The 26,434-nt window shown below is 49.3% G+C and overlaps 1 protein-coding gene across 9 annotated transcripts in view; it reads left to right on the forward strand.

Moving 5' to 3' along the window:
- Positions 1 to 25,779, forward strand: part of DOT1L (DOT1 like histone lysine methyltransferase) — a 75,047-nt gene extending 49,268 nt beyond the window's left edge. For 3 of the 9 annotated variants that reach the window (XM_083880147.1, XM_083880150.1, XM_083880152.1), the window contains exons 17-28: positions 2,206 to 2,307; positions 2,870 to 3,007; positions 3,935 to 4,060; positions 4,955 to 5,436; positions 5,668 to 5,791; positions 6,533 to 6,679; positions 7,924 to 8,050; positions 9,373 to 9,962; positions 10,916 to 11,121; positions 12,482 to 12,546; positions 13,442 to 14,401; positions 15,589 to 25,779. In XM_083880147.1, coding sequence (XP_083736273.1) covers positions 2,206 to 2,307; positions 2,870 to 3,007; positions 3,935 to 4,060; positions 4,955 to 5,436; positions 5,668 to 5,791; positions 6,533 to 6,679; positions 7,924 to 8,050; positions 9,373 to 9,962; positions 10,916 to 11,121; positions 12,482 to 12,546; positions 13,442 to 14,401; positions 15,589 to 16,148 — 3,627 coding nt within the window. In that variant the 3' untranslated portion in view covers positions 16,149 to 25,779. The remainder of the gene's footprint in view (positions 1 to 2,205; positions 2,308 to 2,869; positions 3,008 to 3,934; positions 4,061 to 4,954; positions 5,437 to 5,667; positions 5,792 to 6,532; positions 6,680 to 7,923; positions 8,051 to 9,372; positions 9,963 to 10,915; positions 11,122 to 12,481; positions 12,547 to 13,441; positions 14,402 to 15,588) is intronic. The other 6 variants (XR_014591960.1, XM_083880148.1, XM_083880154.1 and 3 more) reach the window with 6 other exon arrangements.
- The last annotated feature ends 655 nt before the right edge of the window (positions 25,780 to 26,434 follow it).

A 26,434-nucleotide genomic window follows, 5' to 3' on the forward strand; every position in this document is an offset into this window, starting at 1 on the left:
AAGTGTAAATGTCCCAAATCATGGACTGGAAGACATGGAAAGGCAAGGAGAGTCCTGGAGCTGTGCAGTGGGATGTTTCTCTCCCCTGGAGCCACCAGCAGAGGGAGAAGATCTCCTGCTTGAACACCTTCTTGTCTTGCTTAGTCTCAGTTAGATCAATTAGCCCTGCTGAGAGTCTGTTCCTGCTACTTCTGTGCCTTTCCCCATAATGCTCAGCAATAAACTTGAACTTCCAGTTAAAACCTTCCAGGGCCTAAAGGGGCTCCAGGAGAGCTGGAGAGGGACTGGGGACAAGGAATGGAGGAACAGGACACAGGGAATGGCTTTCTACTGCCAGAGGGCAGGGCTGGATGGGATATTGGGAAGGAATTGTTGGCTGTGAGGGTGGGCAGGCCCTGGCACAGGGTGCCCAGAGCAGCTGTGGCTGCCCCTGGGTCCCTGGCAGTGTCCAAGGCCAGGCTGGACAGGGCTTGGAGAACCTGGGACAGTGGAAGGTGTCCCTCCCCATGGCAGGGATGGCACTGCATGAACTTTAATGTCCTTCTAACCCAAACCAGTCTGAAATTCTGTCCAGGTCCAGCTTTTGGCATTCCCGGTGGAAGCTTTCTTTCACTCTGTAGTTGTGAGAGTGTCAGAAAAAAAGCCACAGGGCTTTTTTTGATAGTATTTTCCATATTGGGAACTCTCCAGAGGAGAGAGATTAGCTTGTGCCACCCCATTCCTTACTGAGAAGTGGTTGATGCTGGTCTGGTGTTCATGGAAACCTCTTCTTCTGCGGTTATTTCCATTTGCTTTCACAGTCAATTAGCACTTACAACTTTCATCTTTTTCCTTAAGCAGCAGATTTTTCTGCTTGTTCTGCACTTGTCAGGAAAATCAGCACGAAGTGATCTTGTCTCCTGCACAAATGAAATGATGGTGTGCAAGGCTTGTGCCCTGCACAGAGAATGAATCAGGAGTGTGGAAAAATCATCACTTGGTGGTGGTGTCCATCGGCTGCTCCACACTCTTAAATGTTAAATGAGGAATTCAGTATGAAAATATTTTTTTATGGAGTGTTACATGGCAAATTAAACCTCACAGAGGCAGAACTTGGCTGGGTGAGGGGCTGGGTATGGTCTGTTCCCTAACTCACTCTTACAGCAAGGTTTTCAAGTACAATAACAATCTCTCTGTAAAAATGATTTTGAAATCAGCTGCTGCTTCCCAGAGTGCCCTTAGATGGAGCTGTCAGCCCCTGCAGTGCCTGGGAAGGCTGAATGAAATGCCTCATGTTGAAAACAAAAACGATTTTTCAGCATCCCCCAGAGCAGCCCCTTTAGCATTGCAGGGGCTGTTTTCCCAAGCCAGGTCTGTGTGTTCCTGCATGTGGGGAATTTCCAGCACTGCTGCTTCCCTGCTTGGGAGATCAGTCATGGAATTATTAAGGTTGGAAAGGACCAAGGTGCTTTTTGCCCTTGTTCCCCACTTTTCCTGGAGCAGTGGCTCGGTCCGTGCAATCCCTGCTTGGCCTCAGCAGCACAGGGTGGAGAGCAGGATAATCCCAAAGCTCCCTGCCCTTGCTGCACTAATCCTGCATTTGGGGCTGGGTAAATGAGACTCTTCAGCCAGTCCTGTCCTGCCCTTTGCTGTGCATGGCCACGGATTGAGGGGGCAGGGACCTGGTTAAGGAATGTTCTGGGCAGGGAATGTGCTGTGAGTGACTGAGGCGACCTGTTGAAATAATGGTGGCACAAGTAGGAAAACTGGTTTGGCTTATTTAGGTTTTTTTTTTCCTGCCTCCCCCCTCAGTGTATTTCAATTTACTGCATCTCTTCCATGAGTATTGGACAGGGAAACTCTGAACTGGGGCTCTGGGGATTTAGAGCCAGTTCCCAGTTCGGGAACAGATTTCATGCAGATAATCTTTTCCAGTTCTATTTCTGCTCTGTGGGATGTGATTATTGCTGCTGTTTCACAATGCACTAGGAAGATAAAAAAGAGTTTTTAAGACTGCCTTGGTTGCATTTTACCATACAGGAGGAAAAAAAACCTACTTAAAAGCTCTTTTCAGCTGTCTTAACTCCACCAGTATCACACCCCAAGAAATCCAGGCTCCCAGGAGTGTGGGGCAGGGCTGGATGAACCCTCCTGCATCCAGATTCACTCCTAAAGTGCTCTGCAGCTGGTGCTAAAAGTGTGTTTTGTCACTGTTCCCTCTTCCAGGAGAAGAATGCCCAGCTGCTGGGGACAGCCCAGCAGTTGTTCACCCACTGCCAGGCCCAGAAAGAGGAAATCAAACGCCTGTTTCAGCAGAAGCTTGATGAGGTACCTCAGTGCTGGGGGGTGTTGCTGAGTCAGCTGCATGCAAACATTTCTGGTCAAGCCAAGTAAGACCAGAGCAGCCTCAGGTCTTCAGCCTCTGCTTTGCAGCAGATCAGGCTCAGAAAGGGGCAATCAATCTGTGTCACTCTCTGGTTATGTTTTGTGTTTATTGTTGGAATTGTGTGCCCAATGCCCAAGGAAGGGGACAAACCACAGCCAGGTGCTGTTTGGTGAAGGATTCATCCTCTACTGCTCAAACAAACTCTGTGCTGCCAACCAAGCTCAGGAACACAGGAGGAAATGTGGGGGGTCTCCACAGACAGTTCTGTTGGCTGGAAAAGCCTAAATGCCAGTTTTACAGTTGAAGGGGTGGAACAGCAGCTCTGAGATCCTTGTGTCCTTCCTTGTGATCCCCCAGCAGCTACAAAGTGTCTTGGAGAGTGCTGGGAGAGGTCCTGAGAGCTGCAGAGTTCAGCAGATCTCCTTAGTTCACTTGGGAATGGGACAATCACTGGGAGTGAGGGTGTCTGGACCTTATTGACTGATCTCACCCCTCACCTTTTAGCTGGGAGTTAAAGCTCTGACGTACAACGACCTGATCCAGGCTCAGAAGGAGATCTCTGCTCACAACCAGCAGCTGAAAGAACAGACAAAACAGCTGGAGAAGGACAACAGTGAACTCAGGAACCAGAGCTTGCAGCTGGTAGGTCCAACCCCTGGGCTGGGAACAGGGGGTGCTGCCCTTTGGCTGAGGACAGGGCGCAACCTGGGGGGTGAAACATCATCTAGCTGCTCTGGGTCCTTTGAAACAGAGGGATGGTGGGGGGATCCTGCAGGGAGTCCTTTTTTTACCTTTGATGTACCCCATAGCAAAGCCTGAAGTGGCAGTTGGCTCTGGCCTCAGATGTGTCCCCAGACAGCTCTGGATGTCAGTGGGTCTGGATCTGGCTGGACAGGGAGTTTGTGCAGGGCCTGCTCTGGGCATAACTCCTGTGGTGCTTATCTTGGTAATTCAGACTTAGAGAATCATGGAACTGTTAATGTGGGAAAAGACCTGTCAGATGATTGAGTCCAACCATCAACCAGCACCACGGTCACCAAAACACCACCTCCTCAAGTGTCACAGCCACTTGTTGTTTGAACACTTCTGGGGTGGGGACTCCACCACTGCCCTGGCAGGCTGTGCCAATGCCTGACAACCTTTTTAGTGAAGAAATTTTACCCATCTCCAATCTAAACCTCCCCTGGCCCAGCCTGAGGCTGTTCCCTCTCCTCCTGTTCCCTGGGAGCAGAGCCCAACCTCCCCGGCTGTCCCGTCCTGTCAGGGAGTTGTGCAGAGCCACAAGGTCCCTCCTGAGCCTCCTTTTCTCCAGGCTGAGCCCCCTCAGGAGGTAGGTGAGGGGAATATCTGGATATGGAAGCAATGAGGGTGGGTGATAACACTATTTTAGAAAGAGCCAGGCCGCCTCCTGCCACACTCCCAGCACCAAGCTGGGAGGACTTTTCAGTGGGCTAAGGGGTTCTTGCAGATTCAGTGCAAAGTTTCTGCTCTCAGCTGAACTCCAGGTGCTGTGCAGAGGTGAGAGCTGTGTTTTGACCTCTTTGTCCCTGTCCCTTTGTGTCCCTGCAGCTGAAGGCTCGGTGTGAAGAACTGAAGCTGGATTGGTCAACGCTGTCACTGGAGAACTTGCTGAAAGAGAAGCAGGCCTTGAAGAATCAGATTTCTGAGAAGCAAAAGCACTGTTTGGAACTGCAGGTAGAGAGCAAGAGACAAATGCAGAGTCACCAGTGTGGGGTAGCTCTTGGAAAATGGGCCACTTATGGTATTACACTAAATATGGTTGGAAAGAATCAACCAGGTGCTGCTTTTTTTAGTTTATTCTTCTTTTTTATTCCTCCAGAGACTGAGCTTTCTATTAGACGATTTTAGGAAATAAGGATGTGGATAACTTGTAAAGACAGTAGATACCATGACCTGATTCCTGGGTGATGCTGTGGGAGGAGGAATCATGGTGTATCATTACCTATAATTAAAAATCACAAGCTGATGTTTTTCATGTGTGCTCTGGTGTCTCAGCTCAGGAATCACAGAATTCCAGGCTGGTTTGGGTTGGAAGAGTCCTTAAAGCTCATCTCATTCCACCCCTGTCTTGGGCAGGGATACCTTCCACTGTCCTAGATTCTCCAAGCTCTGTCCAGCCTGGCCTTGGACACTTCCAGGGATAGAGTTGGAATAATTTCCCCCGGAGTGACATTTCTTATAGTGACAAGAAATAAAACTCCTTTGTGTGGAGAACTTTTCTTTCCCTGTGAGATTGACTCCAGAGCTATTTCAGCCTTTTGCTGGATGCTTTGGCATGGAGTGACTGTGCAGTACTGAGTTACTCTGTACATTGGAGATATCTTCCTTTTGGTTTTAAGATATGAGAAGTTCTTTCTCAGGGATTCTGAGCTATTCCCCTCACTTGGGCCTTTTGGTCTTAAGCTCAGAGCAGAATTTTTTTCTCAAACTTTGTGTCTCCTCTTCTGCATTGTTCCCCGAAGCAGGGACACTTTTACTTAGAAGAATTTGGAAGCAAAACTCCATAAAGTATTTTGTTACTAACTGCTAAGTGCAGTCTTTCATTTTTGTTTTCCTCTTCACTTAAAGATCAGCATCGTGGAACTTGAGAAGAGTCAGCGGCAGCAGGAGCTGCTGCAGCTCAAATCCTACACGCCCACAGAGGAGCCCCTGTCAGTACAGCTGCACAGCAAAAGCCACCTGAGTCGTGACTCTGAGGCTGAGCACGGCAGGTTCCAGCTGGAGCTGGAGTGCTCCAAGTTCCCCATGCCCCACATCAATGGCATGAGCCCCGAGCTGTCCATGAACGGCCACGCCACCCCCTACGAGCTCCAGCACGCCTTCAGCCGGCCCTCGTCCAAGCAGAACACCCCCCAGTACCCCAACTCCCACCTGGACCAAGACATCGTGCCCTGCACCCCCAACCACAGCAGCAGGCAGAAGGCAGACAAGGTGACCAGCCTGTCCCTCCCTGATTACACCAGGTTTTCCCCTGCTAAAATCGCCCTGCGGAGACACTTGAATCAGGACCACGGAGTCAATGGAAAAGCAACAGCTAATGAGATACAGAGGTGAGAGGGATGGGGAAGGAGGGTGGTGGCTGGTGTAAATAGCACTGGTAATTTAGATTGTGGAAAGAGATTTTTCAAAGTGGAGGTTTGTCTGTTTTAAAATGTTTTGTTTTATGAAAAGGAGCGGTGAGAGCTAATGGGGTAAATAAGATGGGACAATGCCTTGAGTGTGGTGCAGGAATTCCTTGTCACTAGCTTTGGTATCCTGACAATTGTACATCTCTCTTCCAGAGCTGAGCATGTCAAAGAGAATGGCCTTACATATCCAAGCCCTGGAATTGCAAATGGCATAAAGCTGAGTCCTCAGGAAACTCGGCCCTCCTCCCCTGCGGCCTTACCCAGTGCAGGAGAGAAGGTAAAGGATCTGCTGCTGCTCAGGTGCTGCCCCTGGGGCAACAAAGGGCAGGCTGGTCAGGCTGGGGAATGCAGGAATGGTGTGTTCTGTGGCCAGCTTGGCATGGGAAATGACACAAAATACAGTGGATGTGATGCCATAAATCAGAGCTGGTCAGAAGGAGAGAAAGATACTCCTCTCTGAGCACCAGTAATGCAGTGGAAATGCTGTTTGTTCTGGCACGTGTCTGCTTGAGCTGGGAAAGGAGGCTCTTTCATAGTTAGAAAAATAAAGAGTAAAAAATATGGTCCATGTAATTGGTGCAGCCATGGAGCATACTGGGGCTCACAGAGCAGCAGGTGCCCTGCAGTAGCAGGTTGCCATGGAAATGCATCTGGCTGCTACAGAGAGCCTCAAGATACAAAATCTGACATCTGAGTGCTTTTCACAGAGCTCTAACCAAAACACAGGGAAATGAGCTTGCCTAAGGGTTCCTTTTCCTGATGCTTGGGGCCAGCAGTGGCTTTAATTTACACATTTCTGTGCTGTTGGATGCCGCTGTCCCAGGAGCCTGGTGCTGGTAACCAAGCTGCTCCATGCCTGCCCTGTCTGATGTTACAGTCACTGCTCCCAGTCCTGTAATTCCTTAAAAAAACAGGAGTGGGGGAATGACATACACATAGAAATGAGCAGGTTATTACTACTTTAAAAACCTTTTCAATATCCTGTGTAAGGACTTTGCTTTCTCTTTTAATTTTACAGGTTTTGAGAGAGAGAACCTCTGTGAGTAATGGAGAAACTATCACCAGCCTCCCTATCAGTATTCCTCTGAGCACAGTGCAGCCCAATAAACTCCCTGTTAGTATCCCTCTGGCCAGCGTAGTCCTACCTAGCCGTGTTGAGAAGGTGGTGAGTAAGGGATTGTCAACACTTTCCATCCCTAAACTAAAATCCCAGTGGGCAGGATTGGGGTGCGGTGCCCCAGGATCCTCCATGGGCTGCTCATCCTGGAGATCTGCTCCTCGGGGGAGGATCATGGGGGGATGCATCCTCTTGACTCTTGGATCCTGGAGATTTTTCCTCTCCTTTCTCTGTGGGGTGGAGGGGGGTTCAGCCAGGAAGGAGAGTAAAATAAATACCTCAGGATAGCCTAGGCTGGAGTGTGTGTCTAGATGAAGAGCCTGAGAGTTTGTGGCAGTGGAAGCAGAGAATTGCATGTGTCAGTTTGTTCTTAGCCCTGCTTTCTGCAGGAACCTGGGAGAGAATCCTTCAGTCCCAGTCACCTCAAAGCTGCCTGTTCTACTCACACATGTGCAGGGTGAGCTTGAACAGCCCTTGGGGCTGTGATACCTCACATGTGAGTGACTGCTCTGCAGCAGAGAGCTTCTGGACCATCTCTTTTTGAGATGTGACAAGTCCTTGCCTCTTTGAGTGGAGGAGGAGTTCAAAAAACCCTGGTCCAGTTTCTCACACCAGTTTGTCACAGAAGTGCTGCAGCAGAGAACTGAGAAGCATTTACTGCTTTTCCTGTGAGCTGCAAGTTAGAATCCATCCATGGCTTGTCTTTCAATCCCATATTGGGAAAGCTGGAGCTGGTTCACAGTATTGAATCCATTGCAGTTTTTTCCAGCTGAAGACTTCTGGCTTTAGCAGAACCAGGGTCTGCCCAGCCCTGAGTGGCACCTCCCTTTTGTTCAGGCTTTCATTTCACAGGTGTTCTCCATGTTTAGGAGAACATCCTCAGAGAATGTCCCAGAGAACACGGCCTGATGCACTTCACGTTCCCCTTGGGGCTGTTTTGGGGAGCTTTGTGAGCACAGGCCTGGGGACAGGATACAACCATCAGTCTCCTCCCTGCTGCAGTAGTGGGCTGAGCCATTCCTGCTCCTGGCAGAGCTGTCCGGAGTCTGAATATCCTGTGATGATGAGTCTCCCTCTCTGCATGGTGTCTGCTGTGTGAAAGATACTACTGAAGTATAATTACCCACTATATTTTTGCCCCATAACGTGCTGATCCATGCTTTTCTCTAAACAAATCTAGGGCATACAGGAAGTAGAGCCACTTCCCATGGCAGATGTACTAATGCATGTGAATTTGGTTTAAGCTGTAGATTTGTGATGCTGTTTCCTGAAATGCCTGTTTCTCTCCCCAGAGAAGCACACCCAGCCCAGTTCACCAGAGCAGAGACTCATCGACACTTGAAAAGCAGATTGGTGCTAGTTCTCATAATGGCATAAGCAATGCTGCTGGAAACAAGCCTCTGGCTTTGGCTACCTCAGGTAACAGCCTCACCTGTGCACAGCTGCTCCTGTGCTGGGGCAGCTCCCAAACACACATGGCCAAGTTTTCCAAGCACTTCTTGCCAGGTCCTGCAAGCCCTGAAGTGCTGGATAACTGTGGGTGAGACCAGAAACTACTGGATGATGCTCTGATGTGTCTCCAGCTTAGGTGCATCTGGCACCAAGGGTTGGATTGATGTGCCTTTAGTTGTAAATAAACAACTTCTGTAAATTCTGTGAGGATCCAGAGATTCCCACAGATGTATGGCAAACCTGTTGAGTGTTGCACAGCTGCATCCTGAGCTGGTGTTCTGGCTCTAAAAGTTTTATTTTACAGGGTCTTTAAATAGCAGAATGAATTTTTTTTGGGCAGGTTATGGAGGTGCCTCACAAGCAGCTGTAAAGGCACAAGAACCTGGGTGGGAAAAGCTCCAATGGGAGATGTTGGGGATCCCTTTAGGTCCAGACATTGCTTCTGACCTCATTCATCCATGGAAATCATGGTCTTTATCTACTCTGGGAATTTTGTGGGCCAGGAAAACTAGGTTCTACAGCTGATCTCTCATCACAGAATACTTTTGTTCTCAGTGTTTACCACCCTGAAGGGCTTGGGTTGTTTCAGCATTTGTTTTGCAAAAATTCTTGGCTGCATTTTTCTATAAAGCAAATGATGTATTTAAAAAAAACCTTGCTGTAAACCATTACCATGTTGTTCCCTTCTGCCCTTTTCATTTAGAGAGTCCAGACCATCCTAGAGCCCAAACCCCATTTATGATACCCCGTGGCAAACACTGAATTCCCTCTCTTGTAGCATTTTTCTCCCACTATGTCTTTGAAGGTCCCCTGTCACTTCCTAAGTCACAGCCTTTTGTTGAATTTGTAGGAGGTGGGCTGTCTGGATGGCAAAGTCCTTTTTTTGGGGAAGGGAAGGACTGAGTCAGGCCATTCATTTCCTTGATGAAAGGAAGGAGTTGAGAGTAGAGGAACCCTGATTTCAAAAGGGGTAATAGTTCAAAGCGTAAACTTGAATTCCATGTAAAACTGGGAGGAGCACCTGTTCTATGGGATATCTCCATACACCAGTGAATTTTCCTGAACTAGGAAGAGAGCAGTGGAAGCCCCTAACCCCCAGCTGGCACCTCAGCACCCAGAGCCACATTCTCATTGCCCCATGGAAAAGCAGCCGTGTGTTTCCCTTATAGTCCAGAGCCACTGGCTGCTCTCCAGGCAGAGCTGGAATCCCTCCAGCCCTCCCAGCCCTGTACTCGGTGACCTCTCTCTCGCTCAGCCCCAGCAATGATCTATACTTTCCCTCTCAACAGGTTTTTCTTACTCTTCTGGCTCCGTGGCAGTCAATGGAAATCTTACAAACAGCCCAGCCCATCTTAACCATAGTGTTGATCAGGCAGCTCTGGACGACTCTGGGAGTCTTTTTAACTCTGTAGGGTCTCGGAGTTCCACTCCACAACATCCTTTGCTAATGATGAGGAACTCTGGGCAGAACTCCCCTGCTCAGCAGCACTCGAGCCCCCGCTTAAGTGGCCCGGCCCAGGGCCTGGCAGGGGGACTGCAGGGTGCAGAGGCTCAGAAGATCTTTGCCGAAGGAACAAAGGGGGACCTGCAGTCTGATGCAGCGTTTTCAGATCCTGAGAACGAGGCCAAGAGGAGAATCATCTTTACAATCTCTCCTAATACAGGACATGTAAAACAATCCCCTTCCAGCAAGCACAGCCCCGTGCCCGCGGGCGGCCAGGCCCAGGCGCAGGACGGGAAGAAGCGCGGCCGGCGGAAGAGATCCTGCACCGGCAATCCCGGCGGGAGCGCCGCCGTCTCCCCGAAACGCAAACCCCTGCCCTCGGTGGCCGGGCTCTTTGCACAGCCCTCGGGGTCACCCCTCAATATCAACTCCATGGTAAGAGCCTGCAGGAGGAGCTGTGTAGTCCTGGTTCTGTGCCTGGGGTGTTTTGGTTTTCTGAAACTCTTTTCCCAGAGAATTTCCTCTAAACAGGAGGAATATTTTGTAACTGTACCTATGCTATTCATCCCTTTTCCTCGAAGGGACTTCTTCTCGATGCCCCTCTGCTCTGACCAATGTGATTGAAGAGATTTGCATTTGTTTCACCAATCAAATTGGCCTGTGTAAAATAGTATTAAAAAAACCCACATCCCAAAAATAAAAAAGTAATTTTCAGCCTTCTGAATCTCAAAGTCTGTGTCGTTGTAGTATAAAACAATGTCAGAGCTGTGCTTTGAGAAAGCTCTTGGAATTAGGGATAAACTCCCAGGCTGGAGCTGGAATTGCTGTGAAGGCTCCTTGCAGCAATTCTGCCTCTCGCTTTCACTGAGTTGGTGAACAGTTTGTGTATAAGCAGAACGTCTTCAAAGAGCTCTTTGCTGTCAGAGCATTAAAAATTAAAAATAATCTCTTCCCTCATGACAAAGAGCTTGTTTCTGCAGTGAAGTTGATTTTTGAGGCTGTAGATTCAATATTTTGAAAATAGTTTAAGCTAAGATTGACTAAACAGCAGAGGAGTGCCAGAAGCATATGGCATTCTTGCTAATGAAGCCAGCTAGAGAGTTGTGTGCATGTGATCCTGCAGTTTAGTTTGAGAAGAAAAGGTTTATCCCAGGTTGTCATTTTTGATTTCAGACATAAAATCAAAGAATGAAAATTAGCTATTTTTCCAAGTTACATTTAAACTTTCACCCCTGGTTCTAATGCAGGAGGTGGAAGGTAGAGGCAGCAGTGCTAAATCAGCTGCTGTCTGATGTCCCAGAGCAAGTTAAACCTGCATGAAAATCCTTAACACGATGCCTTTCCAGGGATACTCTCATCTGTAACTGCTTTCTTTCCTTCTCACCCAGGTCAATAACATTAACCAGCCCTTAGAAATAACAGCCATTTCCTCTCCTGAAAACTCCCTGAAGAACTCTCCTGTTCCTTACCAGGACAATGACCAGCCCCCAGTGCTGAAAAAGGAGAAGCCCCTCGTTCAGAGCAACGGTGTCCATTACTCCCCCCTGACATCGGATGACGAGCAGGGCTCTGAGGATGAGCACAATAGCAGCAGGTGAATGCACAGGCACAGTTTCAGGATGAGGTTTCTATCAGGGCTAATAGCACTGCTCTCAGCAGGAGGGGTGTGTTTAAGCTTCTTTGTTCCCCTTGCTTGAAGGCCCATCCCATTATCCCAAACCTCTTATGTGGCTGAAGCTGCGAACAGGGAAGGTATTCAGGCAGCAGAATGTGGGAACCTGCTGCTGCTGTGTTTGCAAGGCTGGCAGGGTCTGGCCCTGGAGTTAAATGGTGAAGAAATGACTGAGAGATGGAGGAGACTGAGGGGAGGCTCCTCAGGGGCTGCAGCTCCTCCCAAGGGGAGGAGGAGGGGCAGAGACTGAGCTCTGCTCTGGGACAGGGACAGGAGCCCAGGAAGGGCTGGAGCTGTGTCAGGGCTTGGGATGGAGCTCAGGGAAAGGTTCTTCCCCCTGAGGCTGCTGGGGCACTGCCCAGGCTCCCCAGGGAATGGTCCCAGCCCCAAGGCTGCCAGAGCTCCAGGAGCATTTGGACAACGCTCTCAGGGATGCTCAGGGTGGGATTGTTGGGGTGTCTGTGCAGGGACAGGGGCTGCACTGATGATCCGTGTGGGTCCCTTCCAACTCTCAGGATATTCTGGGATCCTGTAATTTTCTTACTGTGCTGCTTTGTAGGAGCACTGAGGTTGTGTGTGATCTCTAAGGATCTGTCTCCTGCTCACTCCCAGTTTGAAACTTTCTTTAAAATTCTTCAGTTCCTGCCCCAAACTATTGATGCGTTACTCTGGAAATGGATTATTTGCCACTCTTTGTCTGCCTATGGGATGCAATATTTTTCTTGTTTAAGATGCTGGAAAGCTGTCCAAGGGCAGAGTTAGATGGAATATTGGGAAGAAATTTTCCCTTGTGAAGGTGCTGAGGGCCTGGCACAGGGTGCCCAGAGCAGCTGTGGCTGCCTCTGGATCCCTGGAAATGTCCCAGGCCAGGCTGGATGGGGCTTGGACCAACCTGGGACAGTGGAAGATGTCCCTGCCTGTGGGAGGGGTGGAATGGAATGAGCATTAAGGTCCCTCCCAACCCAAACCATCCTATGGTTCTGTGATAAATGACCACTACAGATATGTAGTTCTACTTCTTGTTTTGAAAAAAATACAAAACCAAAGTTCTCTGAGCATGCACTAATCCTAGTGCAGTAATTCTGTAATAGCTCCTGTCTAAAGTTCGTGGTGGGTTTTTTTGTGCTTGTAAATTCCTTTAGTGACACAAAACTGTGGGGCTGAGTTGGTTTTTAAACTCTCTCATCAGATAAAACCTGATCTTGAGGAGTATTGATTGTGAGGGTAAATGTGCAACAGAAGATTTGCTCTAGGTGCTATAATCTTTCTATTTTCCCACTAGAATTGAGAGGAAAATTGCAACAATATCATTGGAAAGCAAATCTCCACAGAAGACTGTTGAAAATGGTACGTGTGAGGAATGGGAATTGTTTGTGGGAATGGGAATTGTTTGTGGGAATGGCTGGACCTGGAGATGGGTGAAGCTGTCAGTCATTGGGAGGTTTCTCTCTGCTGCTGCACAATGTGGGGTTCCTAATCATCATTAAGCCAGGTGGCTGCTAATTACAGATTTTCACTTCTTTCTGTAGTCACAGGTCACTAAAGATCTGACCAGTTTTTTCCCTGACTCAAGGTTTGAGGAGGGATGGATAGTACAAAGACATGGGGAAAAGGCAGATCAGTGTTCTCAGACTTTTCCAGAGTGTTAAACTGATTTTTAAGGAATTTTTAGGTGACTTTACAAAGATTTCTCCCTTTGGTTCAGAAATAGAATTAGAGACTGATAAAAGGTGGGTGTTGAAGGATAAAAAATGTGGGGAGTTCCCAAAGAAGGGGCTGAAGCACCAGGAGCAGCTGAGAAAGCTGGGAGAGCTCAGCCTGGAGAAAAGGAGGCTCAGGGGGTCCTCACTCTCTACAACTCCCTGACTGGAGGGGGAAGCCTCAGGGGATCAGGCTCTGCTCGCAGGAAAGAAGGGACAGGACAGGAAGAAATGGCCTCAAGCTGTGCCAGGGGAGGTTTAGATTGGATATTGTGAGAATTTCTTGACTAAAAGGAGTGTTAGGCATTGGAAGGAGCTGCCCAGTGCTGTGATGGAGTCTCCATCCCTGGAAATGTTCCAAAAACCGATGGATGTGGCTCTTGAGGATGTCGTTTAGTGATAACCATGGTGGTGGTGCTGGCTGATGATCATAAAGGTCTTTTCCAGCCTTAAGGACTCTGTGATTCTATAAAACCCTCTTCTCAAGGGGCAATTCATTGAATCCTGTTTATTGACATTTGTAAACCTTCCCCCCCAACCAGGTGGCAGCTTATCAGGGAGGAAACAAGCACAAAGCAACGAGAACATGAACAGCAGCAAATGGAAATCGACTTTTTCACCGATATCTGACATCAACCTGACCAAAACCACAGACAGCCCCTTGCAGGCGGTGTCAGCTCTGAGCCAGAACTCCCTGTTTGCCTTCAGGCCGCCCTCCGAGGACGGGCTGGCCATGGACACCAAGGTCCCAGGACACCCCAGGAAGGGGCTGGCCGTGCCCTCGGACGGGCTGAGCCCTGGCACAAACCCCCCCAATGGCTTCACCTACAATGGGGGCCTGTCCTCCGAGCTGGGGCTGCACGGCTTCATCGACAGCGCCGCTCTTCCACACAAAGCCCCGGACGGGACGGCTCCCAACTGCTCCCTGGGCTTCCCCTCACAGCGAGGCAAGGACCTGGGGGTGTCAGACACGAACCTTTTCCTGAACAAGAGGCAGCTGGAAGGTCTGGGCACCAAGGGAGACGAGCTGAGCCGGCCTGGGGTGAAGGGCAAAGAGCTCAGCGAGCTGAGTGCCCGAGCGGGGGGGTCTGCGGAGAAAAACTCTGTGCAGCACAACGGAAAGGTTGGCAAGGGAAGGGACCGAGACGTGGAGTTTAAAAATGGCCACAACCTTTTCATTTCTGCTGCTGTTTCGTCTGGTGGCCTTCTGAATGGTAAAAGCCTTTCTACTGCTGTTTCCTCAGCAGGGAACCCAGCACCGTCTGTCCCGACGCACCATCCCTTCCTCAACACTCTGACCACTGGATCGCAGTTCCCCCTCGGCCCCATGGCCTTGCAAGCAAACCTCAACTCGGTGACAAATTCCTCAGTATTGCAGTCCTTATTTAATTCAATGCCAGCTGCTGCCAGTCTGGTCCACGTGTCATCAGCTGCAACCAGACTGACTAATTCTCACACTATGGGGAACTTCTCTCCTGGGGTTACAGGTGGAACAGTTGGAGGTAGGCAGAACTCTTTTTCTGGTATAAGACAGGGCCTAAAGGAAAGTCTGACACTGCCTCTCCAGGGGTGAAACCCTTTCATTTCTACAGGATGCGAAGCAGATCTGTCCCACATAACCAGTCTCCTCTCTCTTTCTTTCTCTCTCTTGGAATTGCTAGGATGATTTCAGTTTCCCACAGTGAAATCTCATGAGCTTTGTCTGCTAGATGAGCTTGTTGTACCACCTTAATGAAACAATACACCCAGACTTTGTGATTGATAATATTTGCTTGTTCAGATGTTGCTGTGTTGGAACCAACTTAGGTCTGCCTGCAGGTAACAGATTTGACTTGTCCTGGTACCATGTTAAGGATCTCTAACTTGTCAACTTGAGTAAAGGTTGAGATTAGGCCTTGAATGTATTTAGCATGATCCAGGAGGACCAGAACATCAAAGGAGCTGGTGTTGAGAGTTCTGTAGTGTTCTGGCCCTTGAATGGACACGAAGAGCATTTCTTGGCCAGGAAGGGCAATGCCATATGCACCTTGCACTTCTGGGATTCTGCACAGGCTTGGCTTCTGTGGCCCACACCAGGGACAAGCTGGCAGGACTAGAAGATAGGCTGAACCTGCCGTTTCTAAGTATCCAGGGCAGTTTTTCTAACCTGTCCATAATCATTCAGGCACCATGTCGGGAAATCCTAACTCTCACATCTCTCAGCACGTAGATTTGCTGGAATTACAACTCCCCTCTGCTGCCCTGTAAGTGGGGGAGCAAGAGGGTGGGGAGGGAAGAGCAGCACTTTGAGTCTTCAGATAACCAACTCTAAAGACCACTTCTAATCTCATCAAAACTCTGCCTGTGTGGTATAGAGCTGACAGTTCTTGGGTCTGACCATTTTTCCTCGTGGCATTTAGAGGTTGGCAGTAGGAAAGGTAAGTGGAACCTTTTGTAACCTCCTGGCCTGCACCATTATCTTTTCATTGCTTGCTGCCTTCTCACGCTGCATATTTTTGTATGGGGCTGTAACTATTATAATTTTGCTTTTGTTTGTTTGTTTTTTCTTTTTTTTTTTTTTTGTTTGTTTGTTTGTGTTTGTTTTTTGTTTTTTGTTTTTTTGTTTTTTGTTTTTTGTTTTGTTTCTCTTGTCACTTGAGACTGTACAAAGCCCATCTGTTGAAGCTGAGTTTTTCTCTCCTGTTTGCAGGTATTTTTAACCATGCGGTGCCTTCTGCCTCCTCTCCTCATCAATTTGGAGCCAGTTTCAGCAGCAGTGCTGTCTCTAGCAGCACCGTGCTAAGCTTAAACCCTCTGCAGGCTGTTGCCAGCACCTCATCCTCATCCTTCCCACCCTCTTCCTCTAATTTAGTAACATCTAGTGAGACTAGACCTGCTCAGCACCTCAACAGAGCGCCAGTGCAATCTGTCTTCCATCCCCCTCCACCCCCTCCTAACGTGTCCTTGCCTCCCCCTCCTCCTCTGCTCGCTTCTAACTCTGATCCTGCTCTCCTGCAGAACCTGCCCTCCATCCCCCCCGGCGAGACGTTCCTGCCCTCCTCCTCTGCTCCTGTCCAGTCTAACTCTTCTTTGTCTATTAAACTGGCTTCTCTCCAGCACAAACCCTCCCGGCCCTCCTTTACAGTCCACCACCCGCCCTTGCCCCGCGTGCTCCCGCAGCCCAACGCCGCTGGCACGGCCGCTATGTGGGTGACCCTTGGCATGCAGCCTCCTTATGCTTCGCACCTTTCGGGGGTTAAGCCACGATAAAGAGCTTGCTTAGCTAACAGTTCTTGTTTTGTAAGGTAAGGCCAGACACAAAACCAGAGGAGTTTGCGTGCGAGATGCTCACTGACGCTTCTTCCTTTGCAGAGAGAGGTCGGGGCAGGGCTCCGCGAAGCAGAAACCTCTGAAATGGGGAAAATGACCCCTAAAGTGAGGGAGAGAAACCTCTAAAATGGGGAGAGAAATCTCCAAAATGTGGGGAGCAAATCACCTGGTGGCAGAGGATGGAAAGTGTTGGTGCTCTCTGTTCTGGGAGTCAGGATTTCTCGACAAGGAGTGCTCACAGGGGTAACTCTGCTCTGGCTCAGGGTTATGTTCAGGCTGAGATCTCTTCATAGAAAGAGTGTTCTTTCTGGAGGTAGTAACAAGAGGAAATGTCTATTTTAATGTGGTTTTATACAGTTGCTGGAAGTAGATGTTGCCATCTGATCCCCTCCCCTCCTGCACAGCTTGTTTGTCCCAAACCAGTCCTTGTCCGTAGTACTGAGGTGCCCAAAGGTTCCTCTTTGTAACTCTGTGTGACAACATGGTGGTCAGTAAAACCTGCCAGTCAAAAACAGCTGCTCTAAATAGTCACAAAGTTAAAAATCTCTGGGTTATAAGCTTCAGCTTTGCTTGGAGAGCAAATTCCCTGGGCCTGCAGTGCAGTCAGTGTCCCCTGCATCACTGGAAACACAACCACAGGTAGCAGAGAAGGGCTGTGACTCCCCAGTCACTTCCCTGTGCTGGACTTGCTGCCAGGGCCAGCAGGAACAGACTCAGCTGGTGTTTTATTTTTGCTCACAAGCCCTGGGAGCACAGGGAATGTGCAGGGGGAAATGGGCTTCACTCTCCACAAAGGCCGTAGGAGAGGAGGGTTCTGGAGGCTGTATGCATTTCTCCTGAAGCAGGTATTTATTGAACTGTCTCTAGAGCTACTCCAGAATAAACTGTACCACCACAGAGCTGGGTACTGTGGTTCATACAAACACTCTGTGGCAATCCTGCTGTACCAACTCGTGCTTGCCAAGTGCATCCAGCGTGTCCAGCCCCAGAGCTGGCTCCGTGCTTTCCTTGTAGGTTTGTGATGTTGTTGCTGTCCACTGGTACCAAAGCTACAAACGTGGTTGAACACACTTTGCTGCTTATAAAACTCGATTACAACATACCTGAGAGAGCCTCTGTGCATTGTGTGTAGTGTCTTCCTCATCAAATTCCTCCTCAGACACCACAAACCCCTGGTTAGGCTTTTGGGAGGCACGTAAGTATTGCCAGGTCCTTCCCCGCAGGCTGAGCAAGGGCTTTGTGTGCCAGCAGAGAGGTGGGCTTGGAAAACCCCAAAGAGAGAGAGGATGGGGATGAAGGAAGATGGGGATGGTGAGGAGGGTCAGTTTAGGGTCTGTTGTATGAGGGCAGTGTGAGAGTCTCTGCTGGAATTACCTGGAACTGAGGCCATGCTGGACTAGGATCCATCAGGTGTGACAGTCCCTGTCACTGAAAAACACTGAAAATAGAGGCAAAGGACAAAAGGGACTTGTAGAAGAGTAGCTGAGTGTCGAAGCTGGGTTGTGGAGCACAGGAGCAGAACTGATGGTACCAGAGGTGGTTGTGATCCCAAGCCCTGTGACTTGAAGCCAGGTCAGGTATTTGACCAGTGTGCTTGATTTCAGTGAGAACAGATGTGTTCAGTCTTTGAACTGGGGACTAAAATAACCTTTGTTTCTCTTCTGTGGAGCCAGGCTGAGAAAGCTGGAGGTGTTCACCTGAAGAAGAAAAGGCTCCAGGGAGAGCTCAGAGCCCCTTGCAGGGCCTAAAGGGGCTCCAGGAGAGCTGGAGAGGGACTGAGAACAAGGGATGGAGGGACAGGACACAGGGAATGGTTTCCCACTGCCACAGGCAGGGATGAATGGGATATTGGGAAGAAACTCCTCCCTGTGAGGGTGGGGAGGCCCTGAAATGGATTTCCCAGAGCAGCTGTGGCTGCCCCTGGATCCCTGGCAGTGTCCAAGGCCAGGTTGGACACTGGGGCTTGGAGCAGCCTGGGACAGTGGGGGGTGTTCCTGCCTGTGGCAGAGGTGGCACTGGATGAGCTTTGAGATCCCTTCCAATTCAAACCTTTTTAAGATTCGTAATGTCCCTCCCCCAGAATAATTACAAAACTCAAGCAGATTAACTTGTATTATAAAAAGATGAAGCACTGAGGGGGGAAATACCATTTTTTATTCTTTTTCCCTCACTTGATGTCAGTCCCATAGGAGAGAGTTCAACACAGTCACAGCTTGAGAAACTGCAGCATTCGGAGGGGCCACATGTCCCTTGGAACATCCATCCTTCCCTCTCATTGGGATTGGGTCAAGATTTGCTTCATCTGAGGAGGTCTTGGAGCAATGTAGGAATGATTGACACATCTAACAACACAGCAGATTTTTGCCTTTTATTTAGATGAGTCTCTTCCTCTCCTCCTGTTGTGCAGGTAACTAGGATTTCTACCTCAACCCAATGTGACCTATGCAAGGACAACGTGGACCAACTTCACTCGGCTTCCACTGAAAGGTGCTCACCTGGCCTGTGCAGGGGTTTCTACTCTCTTACTACTGGACAAAATAAAAACCATAAAAAAAAAAGACCTAAACAACAGAGCAAACATTTACTGTGAATCTGAGTAAAAAAAAAAGGAAAAAAGGCAAAAAAAGAAAAAAAAAAAAGGCAAAAGAAATGCTTAAAGCTCCAGTTTGTATTGTTGATAGTTTAGATAAAGTATTTATCTTTTTTTTAAAGTGAAAACAATTTTGACTTATTTTATTCCACCTAGACTCATAAATACAAGTTATTATTATTAAATTCTCTGAATACTAAAGGACTGGCACACCAGCAGAGATGTAAAAGAGCCTCCTCGGTGCTATTTTGTCCGTCAGAACTGTGCCTCTGGTTTGAATCTTTGGTGCTGATTTTGGGGGGTTGACCAATGCCAAACCCACGTCTTAAAGGTCTGCAGATTATTTATTCCCCTGACTGTTCATATCCCAAAATCCGCTTGGTTGGCAGCCGGGGCTGGCAGGGAAGGGATTTTCCTCCCTCGGAGTTTGGTTCACACTGAGCCAGGCACTTCTTAACTGGGTGGGTTTTAATTGAGTTTGTGACTAACGAGGGCTCTGTGCTCCCCTCTGGAGCAGTCTGGGCAGGCACAGCCCACGCAGGCACAGTTGGAACAGGAGAAATCCAAGTCCTGCCCCATCCAAACTACTTCCCTGGGCCATTTGCAGTTGCTGGTGGCACTCGGGTCACTGTGAATTTTGGTAGCTGGTCTGGTAACTCGCTTCTTGGGGCTGGCCTTGGTATATGAACATAGTGTGTGCTGACTGGTGCTGGTGCAGCCCTTTCTCCAGCCTTGGGAAGACTGAACATTGTGCTTCTGTCCTGCTGCAGGGTGCAGAGTTTGCTCAGCTCGTTGTTTTTTTGTTCCAAGCACGACGTGTTTCCTTGGTAGGGTTTTGATACTTGACTCTGATCCGGCTTGGCCGTGTACATGAATTGAAAAGGTGCATTTTGCTTTTGCGTTCCTTTGCTTTTGAGTAGGTTCTTGAATGGTAGTTCACAAAAACACCCTGACCTGGCTGCCTGTGCTGCCTCTGCCTCCCTTGGGGCAGGGACTTGTATCATGACTCAGTGTTGTGTGTGCAGGAAGGGCCAATTTTACAGAGCTGTGATGAAAACTTCCAAGTTTCCTATGCTTTATTTCCTTTGTTTTTAGGTTGTACAATGCACAATGAACATGTAAAAACTGATTTATTTAAGTGCACAAAGTGAGGAGGAGAAGTAGGATCCTTTTAAGTAGAAATCAGGCAGGTCTGAGTTCAGGCCGGGCCAAGCACCAATAAAGGAAACTGCAGTAGAAAGGGGATTGCAACAGTAAAATGACTGGAAAAAAAAAATCACATTCAGGCTTTGAAAACACCTCCCTGCTGGCCCTGGTGCTCAGAGGGGCAACACTGTCTTTAAATCTCTTCTAGTGCTCCCTGGTGAGTCTCCCACTGCAGCAATCAGGCATTGGTAGGAACTCCATGGAGCATCCTGGGGTCACAAACAGCTGCTCAGCTCCTGCCTCTGGGTTCGGAGTCAATGAGGTCCCTGTGCCCTCCTGTGCCCTCCTGCTGCCTGCAGGGCTGGAAGTGTTTGGAGAGGGGGTGAGGGGCTGCAGCAGCTCCCACCCTCTGCAGGGTTCAGCTCTCTGTGCCTCATCCTGGGCAGTCTTAGGAGAGATTTAGGACCAAGTGCAGTTGTTTTGTTGGTTCCTGAGTGTGTCTTCCATGGGAACCTCTGTGTGCAGACTCTGGCGTCTGGCTTTGCCTCCTCATCCACTGGGAAGGGACTGAAAGCCCTGGGAGTTTGGGGGCATTTTGGAATGTTTTCTGCTTTGTGTGTGGGACAGGGTGCATCCTGCTGAGGGACTGGCAGCATGAGGAAAACCTGGCAAAGGGCAGGAAAGCTGGGAGGGTGAGAGCTGAGGAACATCCAGTAGCTTCTCGTAGGAGCCAAACACAGTGTATGTCCTGGAATCCAGGAGCACAATGTAACCCAGATGTTTTGCAGCTGGGAGTTGGGCAGCTCCAGCTTCTTCCCCAGCACACAGCAGAGTGCTGGGGCCTCTGGAGACTGTAAATGAGTGATTGCTGGAGGGGCAGCAGCCTTAATTAATTTCCTAATTATCTCTCCCCCATCATTTTTATCTCTGGTGAGAGAGAGAGAGGAGGAAATACAAGTAGAAGCTTTTCATCCCCCTGATTTTATCAGACCCTTTCCTGGAGAGGGACCAGGATTTGGTGCCCCTTGGAGCTCTTGTGCCTCCCTTCACCTCCAACCATGGAGATCCAGGAAGAAAACTGCTGCCATCCGTTGTCCTGGTTTGGTTGGTGCCCAAGGCACCCACAGGATTTGTGCTGGAGAAGGAGCCAACCCACAGATTCCATGGAACCCTCTGTGCATCCCAGGACAGCTGGAGGAATGAGGGGCTCTGCACCCAGTTCAGGAGTTCTGGGAAGCCACACTGAACTGTCAGAGAGGTCAGGGTGCCCTGGGCACTGTCTCCTCACAGCTGGACTCACTGATCTGAAAGATCTTTTCCAACCTGAACAATTCCAGGACCCTTTGGAGCAAAGGCCTTGGGTGAGGAGTTTGTGACCTGTTCTTTGGTGGGTGTTGTGGAAAAGCAAAGCCTGTCTGTCCCTCAGTGTCACCTTTGGTCACTGCTTTGGTGGCCAGCCAGTGTCCAAGGTTCAGGAGCAGCCTTGGGAATGGGCAGCACAACCCCTGGAGCTCAGCACTGGGCTGTGACTGAGCCACTGCCAACAGCCCAGGATTTGTGAGTCTGTGGCTCTCCAGATGTCATCCAGGAAGGCCCAAGGGAACCAGACCCAGGAATGAATCTTTGGGATTCCTGGACAGAGATCCAGTCTGCCTGAGCATCACCCTTCCCCTGCCTGTGCCCACTGCCTGCTGTTCCACCCTGCCATTCCACACTGGAGGAGTCTGGAGCTGCTCTGGCCTTGCTGGTGTCTTCCTCCTACCCCAGCCCCTGCACTGTAACTGCTCCCAGATTGTTCTTCCAGAGGGGCCTGTCCAGCACTGAGGTGGGAAGCCAAGGGGCCAGTTTGGGACTGGTGCCTTGGCACTGGCTGAGCTGTTTTGTTTTCCCTCTCCCTGACCTTTCATTGCTTTGCCATGATCTGGAGAAAGCTCAAGTTAAAATTGTGGAATCACAGAACATCCTGAGTTGGAAGGGACCTGGAGGTTCATTGAGTCCGGCTCCTGGCCAGTCTCTAACTGCTCTGCACATTGGGAAGAGCTTTCACCTGGCTGAAGGCAGACCTTGGAGCTGGTGGGATCTGATCCATGTGGCCACAGCTGTGACCCCACTGCGGGAACACTGAGCCAGAAGCTGAAACCTATTTGCAATAATTGAAGATCCTCTGGAGCAATTAAAGGCAAACAGTCCTAGAAAAGAGAATTTCTCCTGCTGGTGCTGTGTGCAGTTGTTCTGGGGCTGTCACACAGTTCCCCCTCCTCCACGCCCCTGCTGCCAGTGAAGGACTCACCAGGAAGCAAAAACACATCTTGGAGCAAGTCTGCTGCCAAAAAAATGTAACTTCCTGAGTGTTGTGCTGAGGAAAACCTGTCCCTGCTGCTAAATGTCAGCCTTGAGGAACAAGACTTGCGTGGGCTCTTCCTTTTTTGGGGATTTGCCACCTCTGGCTCGCCAGGCCCAGTCCCCTGGGACCCACAGTGCTGGGAGGGTTCCAAAGGCACTGGACCTAAATTTGGGATTTGCTGCAGATGAGTCATTTAGCAGCAATTCTTCTTCCATCAGCCAGGGGTGTGGGGACACCTAGCAGTTGGATTGCTGAGGGAGAGAGTGGGAGAACATTGCTGAGGGTGTAGAGGCTGGATCTGAGCGAGTGCAGGGGATAACGGGGATGTGGAGCTGTCCCTCCATCACCTCTCTTGGTACAAAGGAGGCTGTTCCCTGCAGGAAGGTGTGGATCAGTCTGGACAACCAGGGAACAGCTTCACCTCAGTTCACTTGTGGATGCAGTGAGAGAGAGGAGGAGAAGCTGCTTTTTAGGGAAGCAGCAAGGAGTGCAGCACATCCTCACTGTCCCTGGCATTCCGGGACTGAGCATCATCTCCAGCTCCTTCTCATCAGCAGGAATTCGTGTCTCCTTGACCAGACAGATCAGAAATTCTTGTGCTTCCATCTCTTTTCCTTCCTTTTTGTTGGGGACAGCACTTTATCTTCCAGTGCAGGCTCTGTGCTGCCCCTGTTCTTGGCTGGGGTTTGGCTCTGGGCTCAGCCTGGCATGGGAAGAGGGATTCATTCCCCTGTGCCAGGACTCGCTGGTGGGATCAAGCTGAGCTTGGAGGGTCTGAGTCTGGGATCACACCCACAGTCTCTGAAGTCCTGCAGGCAGGAAGGTGAGATCACTCGGTCATGAATGGACTTACTCATCTCTTTTTGCGACCAGAGATTGCAAATCCCCAGGACTTGACACTCCTTAGTGTGAAACTCGCCCAGCTCTGGGTCACACTCAGTTCAAGCGCTGAGTCACTTTCTTCTTTCTTTAGTCAAACTTAGTCCTTGAGGAAGTCACTTGAGCAATGGCAGCCTGAGAGTGGAGAGGTTTCCAGCTTGATCAGCTCTTCCATCCCACCTGGAAACCTCTCCATTGCTCCAGGGCTGCTTGGGGCTGTGTCCCTGCCCTCACCCTGCTGGGGACAGGTTTCCTTCTGAGACATGTGCTGGGGTCACTTCTTCAGCCTTCTTTGGGGTGAGGCTAAATGACCTTTAAAGGTGCTTTCCAATCTTTCCAAACTGTAGAGACTCATCTGGGAGCAGGAGAGCCAGACCTGCCTCACTTGCTGCTCCTGCACCTTCACCCCAGCCTGTGGGGTACAACACTTGGCAGCTCAGGTGCTCCCCACCACAGAGAATTTACTGTCTGTGGTCATTGTTTCCCTCTCATCCCTTGGAAGAGCCTGGATCTTCCTGTACTGCTGGGCTGTCCTTTCCAGGGGAAGATCTTTTCTTGTGGCCACGGACAGGCAGCCTGGGGCTTGGTTCTTGCTGGGATTATGTGTTCAGAAAGCAGCATCTGCTACCCCCACCCATTATTTTTCCACTTGGAAGAGAGTCCAGGCAGAGGAGAGGCTGAGAGAGTGGTGACAGGGACAGTCCCAGCAGTGCAGAGCTGCTGGGGACACCCAGCCCTGGCTCAGGGAGGGGACAGCCAGTGCTTCCAGTTCCTCCGAGTCCCTTCAGGGCCCATCTTGGCACTGGGGACCTGTGGGACCTGTGGGATTTGTGCCCTCGGGATGCTCCAGCTCCCCTGCCCCACTCCAGGACCTGCTGAATGCTGGCAGAGGAGACTCCTAGTGCTGGGAGCTGTTCTCAGGCTGCTGATGGTGATTCCCCTCCCTGCTCAGCCTTCCCTGGGCCTTTCCTTCCCTCCCCAGCTGGGTCTGGAGCAGCCCCGAGCCCTGGGGATGCCTGCACAGCCCAGCCCAGGGTCTGTGTCCCCAGGGAGCTGCTCCTGGAGCTCCCCAGGATTCCAGGATTTCTCCTGGTGCTGATGCCCAGCTGGCTTTGCTTGGTCACCATTTGCTTTCGGTGCTGGATTTGGAAACCTGAGGGTTCTCCCTGTGTTTTGTGCTGGGTAACTCCACCCTGGAGTTATCCCAGTTCCCAGGGGTGGCTGTTGTGGAAAATTCTGCTTTCCTTGTTCTGCCTGAGCCAAAAGCACAGAGGGGATTAAGGATTGGGAGCAGGGGAGGGCCTTGGACAGGGCTGTGAACCCAAAATCCTTTTGGAGAGCAGAAATTACACAGTGTTTTTGTGAACTATCTTTGTAGCACTGAGGAAAAATCACAGGAATTGAAGTTTGGGGAGCACAGATGTGCAGTCAGTGTATGAATATTTGAAGTCTTACTGGTTTTAAAGGGGTTTTTTCTTTCTTTCTTTTTTTTTTTTTTTTTTTTTTCTCCATTTCCATTTTCCGCTCCATTTGCGGATCAGGTTTTCACTAAAAGCTGGAGTTTCAGTTTCAAAATGTTGTTGTGCCATGTTTTATTTATCCTTACACATTATAAATATATAAATATCTATTTAGACTGAATATTGCATTGAAAGATGCTTTTATTGGGAACTTCAGGGTTTAAACCTGAGACAAAAAATTGGGAAATAATTCTCCAGTACTTTTGCTGTTTGGGACCTTCTTCCTGAAGAGGCTCGTTGAGTTCTTTATGGTGTAAAAACAAAATCACATCCAAAAATTCAAATTTTGATGATGCTAACCCTGAAGTTCTCAGGCATGTGATCCTTTGGTTTTCTTGAGGTACATCTGGTTGCTTTTTTGGTGCAGTCAAATAATTTTTTAAAAGGTTTTGTCTCTGGAGTTGTTGAGGAAAAGGTGGAATGGGTTGATCCATCCTGCTTGGCTTTTTTAACCTATTAATCTTTGAAGTGATCCATTTCCAATTAAAACCCAACTTTTTAGGTCTCTGTTCTATTTAAACTTTTTAGGAGTGAGAGCCTGCCCTCGCTGAGTGGGACTTGGATGGGGAAAGCAGTAGATGATGAGGTTGCTGTTGCTCAGGAATTGATTAGTAAACTTTTAACTACTAATAAAAATCCATTTTTCAATGGATTTTTAGAAAAACCCATTTTCTTAGGACAGTGATATGGGATGTTTCCTAGTGAATAGGAATTAGTTTATATAGTTTAGCCTATTAAACTGAATTATTTAAAATTCAAACTTCCCCTAATTTATCTCTTTTTTTTTTTTTTTTTTGGTTGTTATTTTTTTGTTTTCTTTTTTTGTTTGTTTGTTTTCTTTTTTTTAATTTTAAATACTGGTAAGTTGTCCTGTCATTCCTTTCATTCCTGCCTAGCAGTAGTGTGAATTCTGGTGTGTATATATGTATGTATAATATATATATTTCCACCCGGCCTTTCTAATTCTCCACAATGTAAGAGTTAGTTTTTGCTCCCCTCCCTCCACTTAATTTCTTGTGTCTCCCTTGATTTGTAATTGAAACGATGCTTTGAAGTTTTGTCTTTATATTAAAGTGTCTGTATTTTAATACACCGAGCTCGTGTGGACTTTCACTGCCTCAGCAGGACGGGCTGGAATCAGGAGGGAAATGGGATTTGGGGATTTTGTGGGGGCACAGAGATCCCTGAACCAGGGGCCACCTTCAGCTCTGAGGGTTTGGGGACCTTGTGCTGGGCACTGGGGAGGGACAGCAGGGCCTGAGGACAGCTCTGGGTTCATCAAGGGACACTGAGGGGCTGGAGTGTGTCCAGAGCAGGGAATGGAGCTGGGAAGGGTCTGGAGCCCCAGGAGAGGCTGAGGGAGGTGGGAAAGGGGCTCAGCCTGGAGAAAAGGAGGCTCAGGGGGGACCTTGTGGCTCTGCACAACTCCCTGACAGGAGGGGACAGCCAGGGGGGGTCGGGCTCTGCTCCAGGGAACAGGGACAGGAGGAGAGGGAACGGCCTCAGGCTGGGCCAGGGGAGGTTTAGAGTGGAGATGGGTAAAATTTCCTCACTGAAAGGTTTGTGAAGCACTGGAAGGGGCTGCCCAGGGCAGTGGTGGAGTCACCAGCCCCAGGAGTGTTGGAACAAAGTGTGGATGTGGCACTTGGGTCAGTGGTGTCAGTGCTGGGTCATGCTTGGACTTGATGATTTTTTAGAGGTCTTTTCCAACCTAAATTCCCAACCATGATTCCCAACCCATCCAAAC

Source organism: Zosterops lateralis, assembly GCF_965231275.1.
Source record: "Zosterops lateralis genome assembly, chromosome: 29".
NCBI lineage: Eukaryota > Metazoa > Chordata > Aves > Passeriformes > Zosteropidae > Zosterops > Zosterops lateralis.